This window comes from Cetorhinus maximus, chromosome 16 (genome assembly GCF_964194155.1).
Source record: "Cetorhinus maximus chromosome 16, sCetMax3.hap1.1, whole genome shotgun sequence".
Taxonomy (NCBI): Eukaryota; Metazoa; Chordata; class Chondrichthyes; order Lamniformes; family Cetorhinidae; genus Cetorhinus; species Cetorhinus maximus.
In genome coordinates, this window is record NC_135894.1 from 63,396,848 (window position 1) to 63,416,092 (window position 19,245).

The 19,245-nt window shown below is 45.0% G+C and overlaps 1 protein-coding gene across 1 annotated transcript in view; it reads left to right on the forward strand.

Annotated features, from left to right (window-relative positions):
• The window catches only part of drd3 (dopamine receptor D3), an 86,917-nt gene that overhangs the window by 32,056 nt on the left and 35,616 nt on the right, over positions 1 to 19,245 (forward strand). The window contains exon 2 of the mRNA XM_078560451.1: positions 11,866 to 12,161. Within this exon, the coding sequence (XP_078416577.1) occupies positions 11,866 to 12,161 (296 nt within the window). The remainder of the gene's footprint in view (positions 1 to 11,865; positions 12,162 to 19,245) is intronic.

A 19,245-nucleotide genomic window follows, 5' to 3' on the forward strand; every position in this document is an offset into this window, starting at 1 on the left:
CACACAGAGAGTATGAGAAAACTCTGTGACGCCTACCCGCTACATTCTGGCAGCAATGACCAGCCCTGCTGAGGTGCAGGCATCAGTAATGTTTCCAGGGAGTGTGAGGCTGGACCATCACTGTGGTCTGAAGGCTGCACAGAGCACAGGGAGGAGGCCCTGGACTGAGACACCTGCCTTTTATCTTGTGCAGAAAGGTTTCACATCTGAGTGACAAGAACACTGCTCATCAGAACAAGGAGCCATAGGCAGGGTGACATTCTTAGGAGTTGACAATAGTGAACAGTATGTACAAGTGATCAACACCCGTACCCAGGCTGTGCAGCTACTTTTCCTGAACTGCCCTAACCTTGCCGCTATGTCTTGGTGCTCCCCGGACATCCACAGCGGAGGTGGAGGCAGCCTGCTGACTGTGATGCCCTGTCTGTGATGACTTTGTCGGGCGTCCTCTGGAGGGCCGAGACATGGAGGGCCCCAGCCAGCTTTAGGGGTCCTGCTGTGTGGCAGTGGCATTCTCCTCGGCCTGTGAAACTGGATCTGCGGAGGTCATAGGAAGAGGGGATTCGGATGGGCCAGATACTCCCGAATTCACCTGGGTGGATGACCCGGGGTGTGTACATGCTAATCCTCCTCCCTATGGGTGCCCGACAGCCCCTGGCTGACTCCATGAGGGGAAGGGGTAGCTAGAGTGAGATCGAGCTGCCCAGCATCCCTCTTGCATATAAACTGTTGGAGGCCAACTATGGAGTTAAGCCCGTGCAGCAGTGCAGGAGTGACGTTCTGGACCAAGTTCTCCATGGCAGCCGCCATCCTGCCAGTGTTGACCTCGGTGCATTGTAATGCCGGTGCTATCACCTCAGCCTGACGCCGGACGGACTCCTCCATTGTGCCTTGCAATCTGAGGAGTGCAGCGGACATCCCTTCCTGATGTTCCTGAGCTTGCCTTTGCAGCTCCAGCAACTGTGACATGACCGAGTCCAGAGGCTCATCATCTGACTCGATCTCAACATGTTCCTGGCCTCCAGCAGTCCTCCGAGTGCTGGGGCCCTAGGAAGTCCCTGCCTCCACCTGCTGTGGATCAGACTGTGCACTGTGCTCACCAGTGTGTGATCCCGGGGCTATTCTAGAGCTAGGTCCCATCGAGGTGCGTGGTGGATGGTGTGGGTAAACGCAGTGACGGAACATCGAGAAGGCTGCCTTCAGATTCCCCTTCGAGGTTTCTTCGGGACTTGATTGGAGGCCCTGGGTCATGGACTCTGTCGGCTGTTTGGCAGATGTGTCTGCGAAATCAAGGGGAGATAATTAGTGCATGGCAGTGACCTGTGAAACAGGACACATTACTCACAGCATGTGTGTCTGATGGATATTGCACTGCTGGATCCTCACTTGGTAGAGCAGTGCCAACCTCACCATCACCACAGGACTGGGTCCAGATCGTGGCCGGTCAGCTGGGTGGCTCTGATTTCACAGTCTGTGAGGAACTTGATTTTGGGCATTCCGCTACCAGCCTGCGAACTCTCTCCCTTGTGTACCAGCTTGTCCTGCATGGATAGAGATGGAGAAAGTATAAACAGGATGCCTGCCAGGCCAGATGATAGATGTGCCCGGCGTGTGTGGGCAATGAGTGGTCCCATGGACGGAATGAGGACAATGACCGTGAATGTGAGAGGGTAAGTGATGATGTCCTTTGGACTGGCAGTGAATGAGAGCCATGTGGATGTGTGATGGGTTTGTGAGTGTGCGAGTTGAGAGCGATGAAAAGAGTGACTTACCCTGGCAGAAGCGGGGGAGATCATTCATCCACTTGCGGCACTGGGTGGCTGTCCTCTTCTGAAGGCTGTTGGCACTGACCAGCCGCTTCCCAAGCCACATAGGTCATGTTGCTGCCCATCCTGTGGCCAGAGCGGGGGTACAGGACATCCCAGCAGGCCTCCACTGCATCCAGCAGTCGCTCGAGGGACCCATCATTAAACTGGGGGGCTGCTGTCTTTATTCCTTTGCTGGCCATGTCTCCCGGGCAGTGGTGGTGAGCAGGTAGCGATGGACGGTATTCTGGCGGCTGCCTTTTAAACATGGCAGCTGGTGTGATGCAACGGTGGGGCGATGGCGGAAGGGCAAATGAGAGACCATTGCCATGGAAACGGTGTGTTTCCCCGGAATGCATAAATAAGGAGGCGGGTTTGGGATAATACGGCATGAAAACCCACCATTGCGGCCAGCGGGTAAAATGTTGTTTTACCCACCCACTTCCACACTTAGTGAAAATCTGGGAAAATTCTGTCCACTATAAATTAACTGTGAACAAGGCTGCTAAATTAGATCAATATCCTATCCTGTGCATTGAAGATTTGTGCGCTAAGCTTGGTGGAGGAAAATCCTACACCAAACTGGACATGAGCCATGCATACCAACAGCTAGAGCTGGACAGCACATCCAGAGGGTATGTAACCATCAACACGCACAAGGGCCTGTACACATCTACCCTTTGGTGTATCATCTGAAAAGAACCAGCAATGGTCATGGAAGGCACAACAAGAAGAAGCCTTCATAAAAGTCAAGTAACTATTACACTCATCATGTCTACTAGTACATTATGACCCATCAAAAGAATTGATATTAACCTGTGATACATCTCCTTATGGTGTAGGAGCGATGTTGTCACACAGGATGGAAGATGGCTCCATCAGGCCAATAGGATATGTCTCCAGAACCCTCTCTGCAGCCAAGAAGGGTTACTCACAACTTGAAAAAGAAGGTTTATCCGTAATATTTGGAGTAAAGCAATTCCATCAATATCTGCGTAGTTGACATTTCACCATAAAAGCCGATAGCCTCTGCCAGAATTCAACGATGGGCGTTGATTTTGTCGGCATACGAGTATGCCTTTATGCCCCATCCGGGTGTACATATAGCAAATGCAGACGCCCTCAGTCATCTTCCTTTGTCAGATAGCATGCTCCAGTGCCACAAGAAATTGTGCTTGTGTTGAATTTCCTGGACTCTTTGCCAGTCTGTGTGAAGCAAATAAAGAATTGGACAAACTGGGATCCAATTTTATCAGAAGCCTGAGACCAGGTATTGCAAGGATGGTTGAGTGCACCAGTCTCTGAAGAGATAAGACCATTCCATGCCCGTAAAACTGAGTTAAGTTGTCAAGATGGAATCTTGTTGTGGGGATCAAGAGTTGTCATCCCTTCGCAAGGAAGAGAACCACTCTTGACAGAGCTTCATAGTGCACATCCAGGCATATCGAAGATGAAGGTGCTTGCGCAAAGATATGTCTGGTGGTCAGGCATTGACAGTGATATTGAAAGCATGGTCAAGCATTGTCTCCAGCGTCAGCAACAACTGAAGTTGTCCGTTTCAGCCTCACTGCATCCATGGGCACAGCCTGGTTGACCCTGGGTTAGACTATGTAGGTCCATTTTTAGGTACCGTGTTTTTATTGATCATCGATGTGCATTCTAAGCGGATGGATGTGTAAGAAGTTAGATCACTGCCATCATGTGCAACGATTGAAAAGCTGCGCCAATGTTTTAGTGTATATGGCCTACCAGAAGTCATTGTTTCGGATAACGGCACTGCTTTCACTAGTACAGAATTCCAGGGATTCATGAGTTTAAATGGAATTAAACATATTAAAACAGCACCATGTCATCCCTCATCCAATGGGTTAGCCGAAAGAGCAGTGCAAACCTTCAAAACAGGAATGAAGATGTTATCCGAAGGAATGTTAGAAACTCAAATTTCACATTTTCTTCTCAACTCCTCATGCAACTACAGATTCAACACCATCTGAATTATTGATGAAACCCCGCCTTCGTACATGGTTAAGTCTGGTATTTCCAAGCTTAGAGGGGAAGGTAGAGAAGAACTAGAGTAGTCAGAAAGTGAATCATGATACTCACAGCTAAGCTCGAAAATTTGCTGTGGGAGAGACAGTTTTTGTGCGAAATTTTGGAAATGGTCCTAGTTGGGTTCCTGGTATAATTGTCTCTGAAACTGGGCCTTTGTCATACCAAGTCGAAGTGGAAGATCAGAATGTTCAAAAACACGTGGATCCCATCTAAGGAGTAGAGAGACACTCTGACAACCAGTTACTCCACCTATAATTGATGTCCCTGAGGTGCCAGATCAACCTAGAATAGACATACCTGATGTCTCTGTTGAATTAAATAATTCTGAACTGCCATTGTCTAAGCATGTCCCTGATGCTGCAGTTCCTGATCATGTTGATCCAGTGAGAGAATCTCAAGTCGTGGAGCGACATCGCTCTAACCGAATTAGAAAACCACCTCAGAGACTTAATCTGTAATTGCATGACCTGTGTATATATGTATATGTTGTGGGTTAAGGTATTCTTGTAAATAAGAAATATAAAAAAATTAAAGGGGGAGGAATGTAGTGATTATAAGTAAAACCTCTCCTACTGGTTTAGGTGTCACATGATTGTAAAGACGAATCAGCCCTAAGCGCGGGTAATCTTAGGAGTGAAGCTTTCTAGTCATGGACCTGGTTCAAGCATGTAGCTTCTTCAAGAGCTCTATAAATAAAATTCCCTGTTTCAAGTAAGAAATCTGTCCATTACACCAAGTTTATTACAGCTTGTTTCAGCTAAACAAATTAAGTGACAGCCATTCACTGGTTCATTCCTCAGGGCAATGTCTTGACTAATCAGAGTCAAGCTGCCTGGTTTAAATTTCAAACAATGCTTGGTAGTTAACTGTCAATTGGTGCATTCCCCATTTAAATTCCTCTACCAATCAGAGTCCACTTGCCAACCAATCAGCACTCTCTTCTCATACAGTATAAATATGTTGTTTCCCCGGACATTGGTGTTTTCTTATGAATTGTCCTGATGAGCGCAAGACAAAAAGCTTCAAGAAAAATGTCTCTCTTTCAGCAATACTTAAGTTCTGTACTACCAAACGTCGAGTATCCTTTATTAGCCAGGTAGTAGGCCGCCTCATGTATACTTGCGCTGGTGGGTTCACTGCTGAGAAGTGTGGGCTCGGGACCGGCTAATAGCCCCAACGCTGTGTTCACTACAGCTGCAGGAAAATTCAGTTTAATATTCCAGCTGAGACCAAATTGGTGTTTTATATATATGTTTAACATAACTTCTTGCTTTTTGTACTCTATGCCACTATTTATAAAGCCCAGAATCAAATATGCTTTAGTAACTGCTTTGTAACCTGTCCTGCCTCCTTCAAAGATTTCTGCACAAATATCCCCAGGTCTCTCCTCTTGCATCCCCTTCAAAATATTACCACTTAGCTTGTATTGTTTCTCCTCATTCTTTCTATCAAAATGTATCATCTCATACGTTTCTGTATTGAACTTCATCTGCCACATATTCCCCATTCCACTAGCCTATCTATGCCCTCTTGAAGTCTATCACTATCATCTTCCCTGTTTCCTACACTTATGAGTTTCATGCCATCTGCATATTTCAAATTTGTATCCTGCACCCTCAAGTCCAAGTTATTAATGTATATCAAAAGCAGCAGTGGTCCTAGTACTGAACCCTGAGCAAACACCACTGCAAACCACCCGCCTCCATTCTGAAGAACAATCATTCATTGCACCTCCCTTTTCTGGTTCTTAGCTAACTTTGTATGCATGATGTTAATGCCCTTTTTATCCCACAGACTTCAATTTTGCTAACAAGCCTAACATACGGTACCCTATCAAACTCCTTTTGAAAGTCCATATACACAATGTCCAATGCACTACCCTCATCCACCCTCTTCATTACCTCATCAGAAAACTCAATCAAGTGAGTAAAATACAATTTTCTCTTCACAAATCCATGCTGGCCATTCTTTATTACTTTATACTTCTCCAAATGGTTGTTAATCTTCTCTCAGCTTATTGTTTCCAAAGGCTTTCTCACCAATGACATCAAACTGACATGCCTATAAATTACCAGGTTTATCCTCCACTTTTTTGGACAAGGGTATTAACATTTGCAATCTTCCAGTTCTCTGGCCCCACCCCTGCGTCTGAGGAGATTGGAAGATTATGGTCGGCACCTCTGCAATTTCTATCTTTACTTCCGTCGGCACCCTAAATTCAGTTTCCCAAATTATATGAACCGATTTATTTTTAATGCGTCTGAAGTCCTTTATTCATATTAAACAACATATCAATATATGAAATACTTTACTCCTTTTTTGTACCTGTTGTCTGAATCAAGGAATACAAGTCAGTCATGGGCTGGATGGAGAGCAAAATACTTTCCACCTTATCCCCACAATGTATCTTAGAGTCCGTAACAGATCAATGGGCAGAATTTTAAGTCCCAAGGGCGGGCGTATGCCTGACCTGATCAGGCATAAAGTAGCGCACGATGATGTGGGGTGAGCATCCCGACGTCATCGTGCACTCGCACGATATTTCAGTCAGTGGGCGCAAACAGGTGCCAGAGCTGTGCCCACCATTAATTGAGAGGCCACTTAAGGCCATTAAAAAGCCAACTGATGGTGATCTTCCATTGCCCGTGCAATTTCGCACAGGCAAAATGGGCAGGCAGCCAGCCAACAATTTCAAAAACCTCATCTACAGGCAGATTAAAAGGGGTCAGCAGCATTGCCAGTGTCAGTAGTGCAGAGTTTGATGCATAGTTTGCTATTAGGGACTTATTGGCACTTGGCAGCTTCATCTCTAGTCGGGGCTTAATTGTTAGCATTTCCAGACTTCATTTCAGGACTCATCGGTGTCTCCAAAGGCCTCTGGAGGATTCAGACCATGTGGACCCTTCCAGGTATCAGACAGCCTTCAGTTACTCTGGGAATAGGGATTGTGGTCTCCATTGGTGGCACTTCCTCTGAGAAGGAGGAGGGGGGCAGAAGGGCAGAAGGGAGAAGAGGCCTGGTCCCAGTGCAGCTTCCAGGGAAGGGACCTGTGGGAGGAGAGGTGCAGGCACAAGGGGTGCAGGGCCAGCAGGAAGTCCGAGGCACAAGAGGCCGCAGAAGCCGCCACTATCTTGCTGCCAGGGTTTACAGGCGGCGATGCAGCTACCTCAATATTTCTGAGGTGCAATGCCGAAGGAGGCTCCGCCTCTCAAGGGAGAGAGTGACCTCTATTTGTGAGATGATTGGGCCTGAAATTAGCCTTGACTGTGTGGGTGGACACCCCATACCAGTGGCTCTGAAGGTCACAGCGGTCCTCAACTCCTATGTCTCCAGTGCTTTCGATGGCTCAGTGGGGAATCTGTTTGGAGTCTCCCACTCATCTGTCCAGAGTTGCGTTAAGCGGTGATAGAAGCTCTGTTCAGGTGGGTACTGACTTTTATTCATTACCATACGGACAAGACCAGCCAGGCAGAGTGAGTCAGAGGCTTCACAGCAATTGCTGGCTTCCCCCGCACCCAGGGTACCATCGACTACACATGTGGCCATTAAGGCACCATTGGGTCAGCCGGGCGCCTTCGTCAACAGGAAGGGCTTCCACTCCATGAATGTGCAGATAGTGTGTGACCACAGGATGCAGAGTCTACAAGTCTGTGCAAGGTACCCAGGCAGCTCCCACGGCACCTACATCCTCAGACACTCCCAGGTGCCGAGGCTCTTCAGTGCTCCAGCCCGGCTGGATGGATGGGTGCTGGGTGACAAGGGCTATCTGTTGAAAAGGTGGCTCATGATGCAGCTCCACCATCCAAGAACAGAGGCAGAGCAGCGTTATAATAGGAGTCACGCCTCCACAAGGGTGGTGGTAGAAAGGACCATAGGTCTTCTTAAGATGCGCTGGCGATGCCTGGACCATTCAGGGGAAGCACTACAATACCCCACAGAGCGGGTGTCATTGATAGTGGTCACATGCTGCACTCTCCACAATCTGGCACTGGCAAGTGGGGACCCACTGGAGGAAGAGGATCTTGATGCAGCTGCACAGGCCACAGAGGATGAATCCAGTAGTGAATCAGAAGAGGAGCACAGTGAGGAGAATGCTGAGGACATAGAGGCAGACCTTTGTATCCTCCAGGGAGGCAGGGATGCCTTGATCCGACGCTCCTTCAGCTAGGCTACAAAAGATCAGCTTCAACCTCATACCAGGGCTGCTGCCTCCACCCTGGCTGTCTGAAATGACTCTTTCATTTGCACCCAAAGTCCACTCAGTACCTGTACAATAAAGTATCCAGCCACTCACGTCCAGCATGACATATTGGCGTACCCCACACCTGAAAGAAAAAATGTGAAGAGTACTCCAGCCATCAGAACCAAAGCAAATTTAATGTTATTGTCACATTGAAATCATTATGACATTACCATTACTGGTGCTGATGTCCACACCAGCAGACATATAAACCAAACACAAATGAACAAAAAAATCATCTATGAACTGTCCCTCTCGTGTTCATGGTGCCTTAAAGTTACATTTGTGGGTGCTACGTCTGGGTGCCGGACCCCTCGCTGGCACCAGAATTGGAGGCAACCTGCTGACTCTGGTGTCTTGTTAGCCTTGATGACCTTGGCAGTTGCCCTCTGGCCAGTGGAGCAGTGGAGCCTGTGCTGGCCCCACCTGGGAGGGAGCAGCCAGTGCCATGGCTGGCATCTCCCCAGTCACCGCAGCCTCAACAGGTGCGATGGTCACTGGCAGAGTGGCGGAGGAGCTGCTGCTGTTATCCAGAGCTCCCTGAGAGGAGCCCGCAGAGACGACAAGCAGCTTGTGCGCCAACATGAGGTCACTCTAGACCTCCCTGCTCACCACTGATAGATGGGCACCGAGCTCATACATCCCCCATACTGACACTGACTGCCTGAGGTCATTGCCTTGTGGTCCGAGCGCAACCCCAGGAACCCCTCATTCTGTCCCTGAAGCTGCCTTTCCATGAAAGTCGCCACTCTCTCAATGGAGGAGGCAGTGCACTCAGTCATGAGGGTCAACGCAGTGCTCATGCTCCGCATGGACTCCTCCATAACAGAGACTATGGAACGCAGACCCTCATGGGTCTCTGCCAGATCCTCCCACATATCCCACTGGACATCCAGCATCTGCCACTTAAGGACAACTCCAGAGGCTCATCATCTGCCTTCAACCCGGCATCGCCCTGATCCCTAGCAGTCCTCCAACTGCCGACGCCCTGGGCACTCTCTGTCTCCGCCTGCACCTCAAATAAGTGTGAAGTGCCCTCACCAATGTGCAGACATTCTAGCCACCGATCTAATGCCCACCAAAGTGCTGGTATCTGCACTGGTGCCTGCTTCAGAGAGCGGGTGTGGCGCAGATGCAAATGAAGCCCATTGGTCCTCTGGCATCAGGGGTGGCCCTTTGGGTCCAATGATCTAGTCCGTGCTGGTGAACCTAAAAAGGAGCACAAGGACATGTCATTGGTTAAAGTCACCACACTGTCACTGTGCATGCCAGGCACCCTGGCGAGACAATGGAGATATGCATCATGGTGCCCTTGTCTTCCAATGATCAATGGGGAATTCAGGTTTGAGGCTCCCACCAATAAAGAGACTACACTAGCACTGCACTCTTACTTTCGTCTGGTACCCCCACCTCTCCATGCCAGGTTGCACAGGGAGCGTGCCAGCTCTCGAGTTCTAGGGTGCCCCTCTTGAATCTGGTGAGCAGCAGTAGGTTGGGCGGGCCTCCCCCTGTATGTGCCCTCTCTGCTTGGTTATGGCTCGTCTTCTCCTGAAAGAACAGAGGAGTATTGATTAGTCCACTCTCTACCTGCAGTGCCATTGCAGCCTGGCCAACCCTAGCTGAGGGACACCTCACAGGACACATCTGAGTCATGGTCCTCAAACTGCAAGGCAGTGAGTCCAAGCAGCCAAGGGCTCACCCCCTTGGACAGCTCTGGCATCATGAGCATTTAGCACTCAGATTCTAACACCTTTGAGGTCCACGGGGGGACAGCCACATCTCAACACTTCTGCACACTGGCCCATGCCAACATGGTACTCACCCTTCCTGAGTGCAGCAGGTCATTGAACCACTTCCGGCAGTGCACCCACGTGCGCCACACCACATCATGGCTGCTCACTAGTGCTGCCACCTCCACCCATGCCATCTTTGTGAGCTGTGGTGGCCTCCTGCTCCCAACTTTTGGGACAAAGGTGTCCCTCCTGGTGACCACCTCCTCCAGGAGGCCTCCGAGGCACTCATCTGAAAAGCCGGGGCCGAGTGCCCACCCTACCTGCCCTCTCGCCTGGCATCTCCAGCCGCACTCGACTCCATCAGAACAGCGCAGAACAGACGTCCTTCCTGGCAGGCTTTTTGGGGCTGCCTGGGCCATTGTGAAACCGGCCACCGGGCCACCATGAGACCCAGCAGCCGACAGGCTCCCACCCCCGCTCGGCCCTTCCTGAACAGTGACAAGCCGCGTTTCACACTCGATGGATCTTAATTGGCCCGCCAGCGTGAAATCGCGATCAGGGGCCGATTGCGGGCAGCGGGCCATTTCCCAGCCGCTCCTGGATCCGCTGACCACGCCCGCCCACCAACCTCAAAATTCTGCCCAATGAGATTTTTTTTTCTGTTCCCCACAGCATCTGTCCTTATGATCTTCTTGTGAATGGAGTTCAATTTTTGCTGCATGATGGGTAGTTCCATGCTAGGAGTCCAGAAATCTAGGGATTAGTTTGCAAATTTGGGAGCCAATAAACCTATATATTTCACCATTCATTTCACTATTAAAATCCAGGTGCCTGAGGTGGAATGTCAGTACACTAATCCATTGGCACATCAGTCCTCAACAATGACAACAAAAGCAGCTTGCATTTTTCATACCTTTAGCATAGCAAAACATCCCATGGCACTTCACAGGAGTGTTAACAAACTAAAATTGATTCAAGCTCCATAAGGAGATAGTAGGGCAGATGATCAAAAGCTTGGTCAAAGAGGTAGGTTCTAAAGAATGTGTAAATGAAGAGAGAGAAAGAGAAATAGAGAGAGAGAGAGAGTGAGATAGAGGTTTAAAGGGGGAATTGCAGAGATTAAGGCCAAGGCAGCTGAAGGAACACCCACCAAAAATTGAGCAATTAAAATTGGGGATATGCAAGAATTGGAGGGGTGCAGAGACCTTGAAGGTCTGTAGAGCTGGAGGTGGTTACTGAGATAGAGAGGTGCAAGACCAAGGAGGGATTTGAACTGAAGGATGAGAATTTTAAAATTGAGCCATTGCTGATCAAAAGCCAATATAGATCAATGAGCACAGGGGTGCTGAGTGAATGGGATTTGGTGCAAGTTAGCAATGGACAGTAGAGTTTTGGATGAGCTCAAGTTTATGGATGGTATAATGTTCCCCACAGTAAATATTTTGGTATCCAGGCTGTTAAAAAGTCCCATGATGAGCTGTGACTCTCAGGAATTTACAGTAAAAGCTCCTACTTTGTGCATGAGGTCTATTGGGAACCCTATATTTCTGATTTTTAGTAAGTTCTGCTTAAAGTTAAATGAGTTACATAATCATCACACTTGCTTTGAACCCACGTCCTTTGGCTACCTCTTGACAGCAGATGTGAAAAGGCTGACAGCTCCTCTGAGATGTGCTTTAATGATAGCTTCTTATATTAGCTGTCAGGAGAAAGTCGCATTAGATACAAATATCTAGATCACTCGTGGCCAAAGCAATAAACTACAAAACATAGGGAATGCAAACAAGATAATGGATAAAATTAATGATAAAACTCTATCAAAGTCATTTTCAGGTTTAGTTATCAAAGCATGACAAGCTTGAAGGCATAATTAGAATTACCTTCAACAGATATGTTGACTGCATTAAATATTCAATTTGTAACAACATTAAGGTGACTATCCTAAAACTACCCAAATTGCTTGAGTTGAGTATCACATCACTAACTTTAAGCCTGAATCTAAACAAAATAATGGTGTTTTTTGTTTTTTACTTAGGTTCCTGGATTCTATCATCCCTGATGGCATCCTTTGGAATTGTAGTTAGATTTGTCAACTTTACGGACCCTTTCCTCGGATGGCCTAATGCAACTGATCGCGATCATCCATACAACTATTATGCTCTGTTTTTCTCACTGCTGATCATTGCCATCATTTTTGGGAATGTATTGGTGTGCCTTGCAGTGCTGAGAGAAAAATCTTTGCAAACGACTACAAACTATCTCGTTGTCAGCTTGGCAGTAGCAGATCTGCTTGTTGCAATCTTGGTGATGCCTTGGGTCGTGTACCTTGAGGTACATTTAAAGTTTAGATTCACATGTCTATTTATTACTGTACAGGATTTGTGATTTTCTTGCACTATGTAATGTTGATATTTTGACTAATAGGCTGGAAGAGTTTGATTTTAATGGTGTATACTCAAGTCAGACATAGTGTCAGTCTGGTAGACCTCATCTGTGTATTCATTGCAGCTTAACCTCTAACCACAAAGCAGCATTCTGCTCTGAACCCATGTCCATTCCACATTTTATATGGCCACACTTTTAATCCGTGCTTAACGAAACTCATAACAATTTACGACCTCTAAATTACTTTCTTTCCATTTGCTATGAAATATTAAGTAATAAATAATCCCTTTTGTGTTTATTCAGATCTGATAATCCTTTGTGGCCTTTCAAAGCATTCAGCCTTTTAAATTTCATATTTAAAATTGTCATATCCTATAGATTAGAATAATACGAGAGCAGATTTGAGATTTTTGCTTCAGTTGAGTTTTTGGGTGTCTTCAAGATTCTCTATTTCCTGCCCTACCCCTGTCTATCTTGCATTATAGCAATCCAATCAATGAGGTTGCGTAGAATGAGATTGCTATGTTCTCATGTGGTAAGCCTTGGCTCAGTGGTAGCACTTCTGCCTCTGATCTGCTTCAGAGTCGGAAGGTTATTGATTCAAGCCCCACTTCAGAGAGTTGGACACATAATCTAAGCTGATACTTTGGTACAGGAGGACTGCTGCACTGTTTGAGGTGGTATATTTTGAATGAGATGCTAAACCAAAGCCCAACTTCCCTCTCAAGGGGATGTAAAAGATCCCATGGCACTCTCTGAAGAAACATGGGTGAGTTCTCCCTGGTGTCTTGGCCAACAGTTATCCCACATCCAACAACATTTAAACCAATGATCTGGTCATTATAACATTGCTGTTTGTGGGACCTTTGCTCTGCACAAACTGACTGATATATTTTCTACACAACAATAATGGCTTCACTTCAAAAGTACCAATGCTGTAAAGCACTTTCAACTGTCCTGAGGTCATGTAATATGTCATACCAATGCATAGCTTTTTTTTAACAAATTGGGGTGCTTTTTTTATATCTCAGGTTTACCAAATTTAAACAGTTCCCCATTAATGAACTGGAGCAACAATACAATCGGTGTCCAAGGATATATTGATGTATTATTGGCTTGATGTGAAGCAATTAAGGATGAAATCAATCATCGTTGATGACAATATTTTCAATTTATGATAATCATGATGAAGACTTAGCATTGGTTTATGGGAGAGCTCATTCTGGTAAAAAGTGGGTTGGTCTTGTTGTATCCTCTGAAATTGTTTACATCAAATAACAATGGGAAAAACTAGTCTTACAGCATAGCAGAAACATTCTAAAAATGAACACAAAATCTGGCACTTGCAACTTAAAATAAATGTGTTCCTCTCCCTAACATGACGGGGGGCTATGTGGAATTATTTTATTGATAGACGATGTTTACGCACCTGAAAGCACTTATTGTTTGCTGTGTACAAATCCATGCATCCTGCATCCCTCTCATCAACGATTGCATGCACCAACACAACTACACAAGCCTTTGTAGTTCATGAGTTTCAGGAGGTAGAACCACTGAGCCAGAGTTTACAAGTTAGAAGAAGCAGAAGAGGTGCTGGACGACTATGTGTCTGCTATCAATAATTCTCTGTAATTTCTTAAATGCAGCAAAGCAATGAACTCGGGTCATTGAGTGAAAATTCATATATGAATGCTTTAGTGGAAAAACCGATGAAAAAAATTGGATATGCTAACCAATGAATCAGTTATCTGTTTTGTTCATGTCTGGCCAGAACAATAGGAACATAGAAACAGGAGGAGGCCATTTAGCCCCTTGAGCATGTTCTGCCATTAAAATATGGGCCTTTGCCCCATATCTCTTAATACCTTTGGTTAACAAAAATATATCAATCTCAGATGTAAAATTTACGATTGATCTAGCATCAGTTGTTCATTGCGGAAGAGTGTTCCAAATCTCTACAACCCTTTGCATGAAGAAGTGCTTCATAATTTCATTCTTGACAGGTCTGGTGCTAAATTTTAGATTATTCCCCATAGATTCCCCAGCCAGCAGAAATAATTCCTCTCTATCTACCCTGTCTTTTTCCCTTAATATTCCGAGAATCTCAATCTAATCATCTTTCAACCATTCCAGGAAATAAAACCCTAGTTTGTGTAATCTATCCTCATAACTTAACCCTTTGAGTCAAGGTTTGATTCTGGTAAACCTGGGCTGCATTCCTTTTAGGCCAATATATCCTTCCTAAGGTGTGGTGCCTAGAATTGCTCAAGTATGTCAGGTGTAGTGTAACCAGGGCTTTGAATAGCTGAAGTGACTTCTTCCCACTTGTTTTCTATCCTTTAGATATAAAGACCAACATTTCATAACCCTTTCTGATTACTCTTTTGTAAGTCTCCATGACATTTTAATGATCTGTGTACACAGATTACCCATTTCTTTTGGGCCATTGATCCTAGCTTTTGCCATTTAGGAAGTACTCTATTCTATCCTTTTTAGGCCTAAAATGGATAACTTCACACTTGCCTACATAAAAATCCATTTGCTATAGTTTTGCCCATTCACTTAATCTATCATTATCGCTTTGTAATTTTATGCCTCCATCTACATTGCTTACAATAAGACCTATCTCCACGCTATTGGAAAATCTGAATATATGTCTTTCTATCCCATCATCTAAGAAGGTAATAAATACAGTGAATATTTAAGGCACCAACGCAGATTCTTGTGGGACATACTGCCAATTAGAGCATCTGTCTCCTGCCCCTCAGCCAATTTCCTAACCAGGTCTAAGATTTGCATTCAATTTCAAGGGCTTCAGCTTTAGGTAACAGACTCAAATGCCTTCTGCAAGTCCATGTAAATAACATCCACAGATATTCCCCTGTCCACTACTTTAGGCACTTCTTCAAAAAATTCAATCAGGTTCATTGAGCATGACCAACCCTTTGGAAATCCATGTTGGCTCTCTCAGATCAGCTGAAAATTTTCAATGCGTTCAGTCACTCCATCCATAATTATAAACTCTGGTGATTTCCTGACAATAGATGTTAGGTTAACTGGTCCATAATGTCTTGGTTTCCTTCTATCATCTTTCTTAAATAGTACAGTGAGGTGTGCAATTTTCCAATCTAAAGGAATGGTTCATGAATCAAGACAACTTTGGAAGATTATAATTAGGGCATTTGCAACGTTCTCATCTACTTCTTTTAAAATCCTGGGATGGAAACCACCTGATCCTGGGAATTTGTTCCCCTTTGGTTCGATTATTTTCTTCATTGCTGTTATTTTGCTTTTGTTTATTTCGCTGTGTCCCTGTCCCTGATTCAATATAAGTCTCCATGGGATTTGCAGCACGCTAACCTCTTTGTCTACTGTAAGCACTGATGCAAAGTAATTATTCAACTTTCATTATTTTCATTGGTAATATCACCAATATCCGTTGTCAAGGAAACCACTTTGCTTCTGGCCACACCCTTTTTCCTGTTATAATTGCAAAAACCTTTTTGTGTTGATTTTGATATCCCCAGCAAGTCTCTTTTCACATCCTTTTCGTAACTTTTACTATATGTTTTGTCACCCATTGCAGTTCGTTGTATCTTTCCCATTTGCCAGGATCTATTTTCTTGTATCTTTGTATGCTTTTTCTTTGACTTTTATGCTGTCTCTTTCTTCTTTAATCGTCCAGGACTGTTTTTCTTTTGGCAAATAAAGCTTTCCCTCCTTAGGTGTATAAACTGGTTCTGTATGATATTTAATTATTTTTGAACACCTCCCACTAATCTTCTGTCATTTGCCCATTAACGGGTTTACCCAATGTACTATGGACAAGCTCTGCCTCATTGCATTGAATACAGCCTTCTAAATATAAAATCATAGTAGCTGTTCCATATTTCTCTCTTTCAAGCATGGATGTTGAATTCAATCATATTACAATTACTATTAATACATTTTCATTCACTGTGAGGCTGTTAACTAAACCTGGCTCCGTGCTCTTTACTGAATTAATATGGCATGCCCCCTTGTTGATCTAAGGGATAAGGCCGGATTTTCATCATGGAGATGGGATTCAGGAGTCAGGAATTTTCCCGTTGTCACAATCCTGCCTCCTCCCCACAGTGCTAGCCAGCAGGATTTTCATTCAGAGGAGGTGGGTACAGACTGGAGTCAGGCCTGCCTACAGTGGTCAGACTGAGGTGGAGACAGAAGCAGGCCGATGCCGAGATGACCATGTTAAATAGCCCACCTCCAAATGTAGAGACTTTGGCCCAATTCTGGAGAACAGTATAAAGCTCCCCTAACCCTCAGCACCCTACTGACCTCACCCCCTTACCCCCACCCCTCCTTACCACTATTACCCCCTCAAACACCATTTCCTACTTCGCTCACCCCCTTTACCCCCCTTACCCCCACCCTTCACATTCCCTCCCTCACCCCCGACCCATTGACCTAGTTTCTATTATAAACAAAATTCACTAGCCCTATAATAACACGTGGAAGTCCTTGAAAAGCTCATAAACCTGTCAAAATAAACAAAGATTACTTGAACAGCACTTAAAACATTATCCTCTTCAGAAATGTTCAAATCTGTCAAAATAAACAAGCTCACATTTCTCTTCAGTACCTGTATAAATAAACCCAAAAAGTAGAATCCATTAGTGGTTTGCAAGGTAGGCAAGCCTCAAATTGACATTCACCTGAACAAATTCATAAACAAACCTTGCAGAAAAGAGCCCACTAGTGGTTTAGAAGGCAGCCACTCATCAAACTGATATTCCCCTGAACAACTGTGTAAACAAACAGTGCAGAGCAGAATCCATTTGAGTCTTTGAAGACAGCCAAAAACTCACACATCTTTCAAACCTTTGAAGCAGTAAAACAGATGGCTGAGCTGTTCTTTGCAGAATGAATGAAAGATCTGATATTTGTCAAAGCATTGAAACAGCCAAACAGATGGCTGAGGTGTTTGTTAAAGATTTAGTGAAAGCCATGGGGAGAGCGTAAACAATTAATTATGGATCAGACATTGAGTTATGCTTTCAACATTCTACAATGCAGAAGAGCACTTTGTCCAGTGGATAATCTATCCTAATGTATCCAAAGATATTTCCACTTTTACAATGCTGTTCTTTCACTTTACAGCTTACCAGTTGTCAGATGTAACAACCTGAAAACTACATTATTTAATGGCCACTTGCATTTTCCAATCACATCTCTATCATAACTCACTTTAGTAAACACAAATGTAACTCAGACCACAGCATTTCATGATAAACTATAAAGAGGGCAACACCATTTTTACTCACTCTTTAGACTCTTCCCACTTCCAGTCCATGCTTCACATCTCCAGATGTCACCACTCACTAGAAGTAATTTAGAAAGTCTTCCAAAATGCAACCGCCTCACCAAAGATTACAGAAGTTCTAAAATACCCACTTTCAGAAATGTGCCGCCAACTTCTGATGAGCAATATTCAGGGTTCCTAGCCTGCTCCTTATCCTGCAGCACTAAAAATAGCCAGAGCCAGAAATGGGGGCAGGACCTCCGGACCCAGGCTCCGGCAGCCATTTTTTTTGTTCTGGTCTATAATGTTGCAGAAAATTATCCCAGCGCACTTAATAAATCAATACCTTTCTAACATCTGCAAATCTGCATGTTCCAATCTATGAAAGTTTAAACCTCCCATTAAGACCATTCTGCCTTTGCTACATGCTCTGCATTTATGGAATCTATCACTTCATGGCTGCTACCAGGAGGGGGTTGGGGAGGCAGATACGCAACTTCCACTACAGTATTTCTGGCCTAATGGTGGCAATTGGCCTCAGTCATTACCGGGTCCACCAAGACCAGCATGTGTGGTTGAAAACAGGTGCATTTGATGCAGCTCTGATGCCTGGTGATCCCCTTGCATTCATTTTTTCATCTTACTCCATGAAATATTGTAACTTCATGCCTTTGTGACATGATGTTAATAGGAATGATGTACAAACTTAACAAGGGAAAAGGTCGTAATGATAATTGTGTGCTTCCGATTTTAAAGGAAACCTCCCCCGAGATTGTAAACTGAAGGAGAAATGCTCACGGAATTTTAATGTTAATGTCAGAGTACATTGTACTAAGAAAGATCATGAGCACATACCAGTAATATAAGGGTTAAAAGCAAGAACCATTCATATTTCATTCCATTTTATATTAGTGAATTTAGTTGTCCAGCAATCAGTGGCAAATAAGAATTGTAAAAATTAAAGTAGGATAGACAAAGTGACAATCACCCCAGCACCATACTTTACAGGAACTTTAGCTAAGCCTTTGGAATTACAGTATCTGAAAATTCAGATATGAATGCTTAACATTGCAGCTCCTCTTTCTGCTCTATTAACTGAGGCTTTATTGGGTTGAAATTGCCCAGATATGTCCAGTCACCAAAAAGCAGGACAAATCCAATCCAGCCAATTACCATTCCATCAGTCTACTCTCGAACATTAGAAAAAAGATGGAAGGTGTCATCGACGGTGCCATCAAGCAGCACTTACACAACAATAACCTTTTCCCCAATGCTCAGTTTGGATGCCATGAGGGCCACTCGGCTCCTGACCTCATTACAGCCTTGTCCAAACATAGACAAAAGAGCTAAATTCTAGATGTGAGGTGAGGCGAGAGTGACTGCCCTCAATATTAAGACAGCATTTGACCGAGTGTGGCATCAAGGAGCCCGAGAAAAACTGGAATTAATGGGAATTGGGAGAAAACTCTCCACTGGTAAGGGTCATGGCAAAGGAAGATGGTTGTGGTTTTTGGAGGCCAATCATCTCAGCCCCAGGACATCACTGCAGGAGTTCCTCAGGGTAGTGTCCTAGACCCAACCATCTTCAGCTGCTTCATCAATGACCTTCCCTCCATCATAAACCGAGACGTGGGGATGTTCATTGATAATTGCACAATGATCAGTTCAACTGCCCAGATGCTGAAGCAGTCCGTGTTCATGTGTTGTAAGGCCTGGGCAACATTCATAATTGGGCTGAGAAGTGACAAA